Here is a 4,464-nt window from a genome sequence, read left to right on the forward strand (position 1 = left end):
CGGGGAGCCAGCCCGGAGCCCCCAGCCCTGCAGAGCCAGAGGGGTGCCTCACACCTGCCTAGGCAAACCCCGCAGCCACGCAGGATTTTGGGCACAGGAGCAGCTGCGATGCTGGAGGCTTAGTGCAGCTCTCTGAGATATTTTGGAAATGTGGATGTAGGCATGAACCGCCTGCAAAGCCCAGCGAGGCGGGCAGCTGTGGAGCAACAGCACACGGCAGGGGAAAACTGACCCCAAAACCTCCTTGGGCAGCTGTGGAGCAACAGCACATGGCAGGGGAAAACTGACCCCAAAACCTCCTACAGTGCATTAGAGTCTATTAGTAAAATAATTTAAGCAAATCACCCTTAGGGCACCCCCCCGACATGCCGTGATGCATCTCCAAGCCAGCGGTACTCACGGTCTCTGTATCTGACCCCTACCACGTCCTCTGGCTGCTCAGCGGAGCTCAGCAGGGTCAGAGGGTTGTGCTCTGTGGTTTTGCAGAAATTATGAGCTTGTAGATTAGGATCCATATCATACAGGTGACCTTCAAAAAAATATTCTTGATGGTGAGGGACTATATTTGTTTGTTTGAAGACAGCATCTAAAAACTTGGTGGTACTGAAATGAAAAAGAAACAAAAAGATGGGAAATAGGCAACGGGGCAAGCACTCAGATTTCCATCGCTTTAACAGCCTGGCACCCTCTTCTTGTAACAAAACATCCCAGAGGGTCAGTAGGACCCTTCGGACATCCTCCCTGGGGCTTTCCATGTGCCATACCAGGAGCCAACAGCTCCCAGCTAGTGCACCTCCAGCAAAGGCTGGTTTGAGCCCAGTTTATTTTAACCTGGTTTAATTGCGGTGCAAAGGGAGGAGGCGCTGCCCCGAGGTTCACCTACTGAAACCAGGGACTGAGGCTCCTCAGCTCAGTTCCCAAACTCCCTTTCAACACGGCCTTGGCACCCTTACGTGTTGTAGGAGTGGATGTAGATGCGATGCGAGGAAGCTTGCTGCAAGGAGAAGACGTCGACCACGATCCTGTGCAGAATGTCGTTGGTTTCTGCAAAAAACTGGTCGAATCCCCAGCACTTCTCCTGATCCGCCTCCAGGATATTCGCCAAAATGGGAATCAGCTGGTCCTTCAGCCCCCTGCAGCAGCAAGGGGAGAAGAAGAAGAAGAGATGTTTGCCCAGACTGGCACAACCCTGAGCCATAACTGGGGGGACCCACAGGGCTGGGAGGGCTGCAGCCCCCTCGGAGGGAGCCTCTGCCTGCTCTCACACCCCTTTGTCCCAGCTCTAAAGCAAAGATCTGGTCCGAGAGCTGGGACCTTCACTCATCCGCCTCATTACACCTTCCCACGCTGCCCGAGGTGGGATGCTCACTGCAGCCGCGGTGCCAGGACGTGACACCCGGCTGGGGACACTCACGTGGAGAGCCGGCAGGTGACAGGCAGCTCGTAGCTCCACTCGATGCTCCCGTTCTCCTGCCTCTGCACCCCTGCGATAGCTCCGGGAGGCTTCTCGGTGGTGATTTTATACCTGTTGAAAGGAAATTCCTCGCAGGTGAGATGAGCCCAGCCACCTCCGGGCACAACGTCCCTGGGGTTCAGAAAAAAACGGGCAGAGCGCAGGTGGGCTCGAAAGACACGATTCCCAGAAAGGAAAAAATATCACAGAGGGAAAACACTTCCAGAAACACTCAAAAACTTCCAAGCAAACATTAACCCTGCCTCCTCTCCCAGCTGTTTAGCTGCAAAGGCAGGAGAAGGCATTTTGAGGGCAAACAGGGCACAGATCCTTCACCACACTGCCCATGCACATCCTCCACGGGTGCATGTCAGGGTTTTCTCGGCTAACCAGGATTAAATGAGCAATAACCTACAGCACAGTCCCATGGTGCTGCTGGCACCCACCAAGGCACTGCCAGGTTGTCCCACAGCCCCCAGGGCCACCAGCCACCATCCCTCCTCCCCGCCTCCCCACCGGCCGCAGTACCTACATGATCTCCTTGTTCTTGCGAGGTCCCCCGAAGGGGACGAAGGGGAGGCTGCCGGTGGCAGCGTGGTAGAAGGTGACGCCGATGCTCCAGAGGTCGACGGTGACACCGTACGCCTTCTGCTGCGGCTTGCGCAGGACCGCGCGCTTGTACATGTCGGGGTGCTGCGGGGACGGAGCAGAGATCAGCGCTGCCAACGCGCCCAGCCTTGGATGCTGGGATGGAAAACTGGCTGCTCGCTTTGGCCTCTGCTGCTGATGGTTCCTCCAAAAAAAAAAGTCACCAAAAACTCTACAACAAAAACGCTGAGTCCCCCGCTCTTTGAAAAATGTGGCTGCTTTGAGATTGGGCTCTCCGACACCTTGCCTGGCTGTTGGATGGGGACAAGTTTCCCCCAGGACTCAGCTCCCAGTGCCCACCAGACTGGTGACGTGCTGTGCTTACCAGATATTCCTCTGTCCCGTAGACAGACACAAACTTTTCATCATCATCCAGCTCTCGGGAGGCCCCGAAATCCGTCAGTTTGTAGATGCTCTGCCCGTCCTCGCCCATGAGCCGCATGATGTTCCCGGGTTTGATGTCCCTGTGCACGACGCTGTTCTCCCGGAGGTGGTTCATCCCTGCCACTGGGCACACGGGAAGGGCAGCGTTTGTGCACGGGGCTGGAGCACTTTTCTCCAGAGGGTTTTGTTTAAACACAAGAATGTGAGAAGGGCTGGAAAAGGGACAAGGGCCAGGGCTGGTTGCACTTAAATGGGGACCAGTGCGAGTACTGGAATGGGGAGGCTGAGCGAGCCCACGGCTGGATGCTGCACTTGTGCTGCTCCATCACAGGGCACAGCCGGTTCCCAGAGCTGCTCCCAGGAGCAGATCTGCAAAGGGGAACCCCCGGGCTCCCCCTGAACACACAAACCCACCCGTTGGAGGTGCAATGTCTGACCGACCGCTCAGCCCAGCCCACGCATCCATAGCCCAAGGCTGGTGCCCACAGGGTCCCACCAGCACCATGAGTCCCACCAGCACCGTGGGGTCCCACCGGCACCATGGGGTCCTACTGGCACTGCGGGGTCCCACCAGCACCACAGGGTCCCATTGGCAGTCCCACCAGCACCATGGGGTCCCACCAGCACCACGGGGTCCCATTGGCACTGTGGGGTCCCACTCGCACCGCGGGGTATGCCACCATCACCATGGGGTCCTACCAGCATCATGGGGTCCCACCAGCACCACGGGGTCCCACTGGCACCCCAGCATCCCCATCCTGCAGCATCTAGGTCCCAGGCTGGGCTCATGGCAGCCAGCAGCTGCCCATCCCGGGTGGGGGGCACAGGGACCCCCACACTCACCCACACACTGCAGCACGATGAGGAACTCGGCCTCGGCCAAGCCGAAGGTGTTTGCGGGGTCCTCCAGCTCGTTCAGCTGCCTGCCACTCGAGCAGTACTCCATCACCAGCACCTTCTGCTTGCTGCTGCCCTGCGGCGGGAGCAGCCGTGAGGGCTCAGCAGAGTGCTCAGCATTGCTGCCCAGCCCTGTGTCCCCCCAGACAGCACCAGGTCCCCTCCCTTGGTTGGTGGGTCCCTGGGTTTCTCCTGCTCAGACAAACCAGTGTTGGAGAATGTCCCCACTGAGGGACAACAGGAGGTCACAGCCGTGCTCCAGCCCAGTGACCCAGTGCTACCAGTGCCACCAGTGTCACTGAGGCTTGGTGCGGAGGAGAAGGCAGCCTGGGGCCACTGCACGTCTCCTGTGGCTCAGACCAGCTCCTGGGTCACTGGCAGGGTTCCAAGCTGAGGTCCCACTTACCGTCTCCTCCACAGCAAATAATTTGACAATGTTTTTGTGGTTCAGCTTCCTCAGCATCTCAAACTCTCTCATCTGCACCTCCTGGGGCCGCAGGTAGCTGGCATTGTTAAACACCTTCACAGCAACCAGCTCCCCTGATTTCTGGGAAAAGAGGAAAAAGAGAGAAAGGAAACAGGAGGTGACGCCACCCATGTCCCAGGCATCTCCGTCAGCTCCTGCATCCCGCTCGGGATGCAAACGATGCCGACAGCGTAACGTGTTTTGGAACAGGCTCCCCGCAGCTTTCGCCTTCGACGCCGCAGCAGCAAACCCCGATTATTCGCCTCCTTCCTGTCCCTGGAGCCCACGTGTTACCCGGCAGCGTTTTTGTTGAGCCTCATAAAACGTTTCTCTCCTCCTGCTCTCTGCAGGACAGGGCTGTTCGGCTGATCCCAAACCATCCTGCAAGCCCCTCTCCCGCCCCACGGCCCCACGCCGTGCACAGACTGCTCGCTCCATGCGCTTCAAAGGGCGGCGAGGCGCAGAGGCTCCCTTCCAACCCTGGCAAGTGTTTGCATGAAATATGCAAATCGCCGAGGATGGGGTTTTCAAAACCTCTGGGCATTCCCCGGGAGAACAGCCTCTTCCCCAGTGATGCACGGGAGCGCTAGCAGCCGGCGAGCAGGACCCGGCTGTG

At 58.3% G+C, this 4,464-nt stretch overlaps 1 protein-coding gene across 1 annotated transcript in view; it reads right to left on the bottom strand.

Annotated features, from left to right (window-relative positions):
* Positions 1-3,929, bottom strand: part of IKBKE (inhibitor of kappa light polypeptide gene enhancer in B-cells, kinase epsilon) — a gene marked incomplete at its 3' end in the record, with an annotated part of 7,736 nt that extends 3,807 nt beyond the window's left edge. The window contains exons 1-7 of the mRNA XM_010073970.1: positions 3,789-3,929; positions 3,329-3,458; positions 2,427-2,608; positions 1,986-2,146; positions 1,415-1,525; positions 954-1,133; positions 366-603 (exon numbers count right to left, since the gene is read on the bottom strand). Of these exons, the coding sequence (XP_010072272.1) occupies positions 366-603; positions 954-1,133; positions 1,415-1,525; positions 1,986-2,146; positions 2,427-2,608; positions 3,329-3,458; positions 3,789-3,860 (1,074 nt within the window). The remainder of the gene's footprint in view (positions 1-365; positions 604-953; positions 1,134-1,414; positions 1,526-1,985; positions 2,147-2,426; positions 2,609-3,328; positions 3,459-3,788) is intronic.
* Between the last annotated feature and the right edge of the window lie 535 nt (positions 3,930-4,464).

The sequence above is a fragment of the Pterocles gutturalis genome, unplaced genomic scaffold (assembly GCF_000699245.1).
Source record: "Pterocles gutturalis isolate BGI_N339 unplaced genomic scaffold, ASM69924v1 scaffold1527, whole genome shotgun sequence".
NCBI classification, from domain to species: domain Eukaryota; kingdom Metazoa; phylum Chordata; class Aves; order Pterocliformes; family Pteroclidae; genus Pterocles; species Pterocles gutturalis.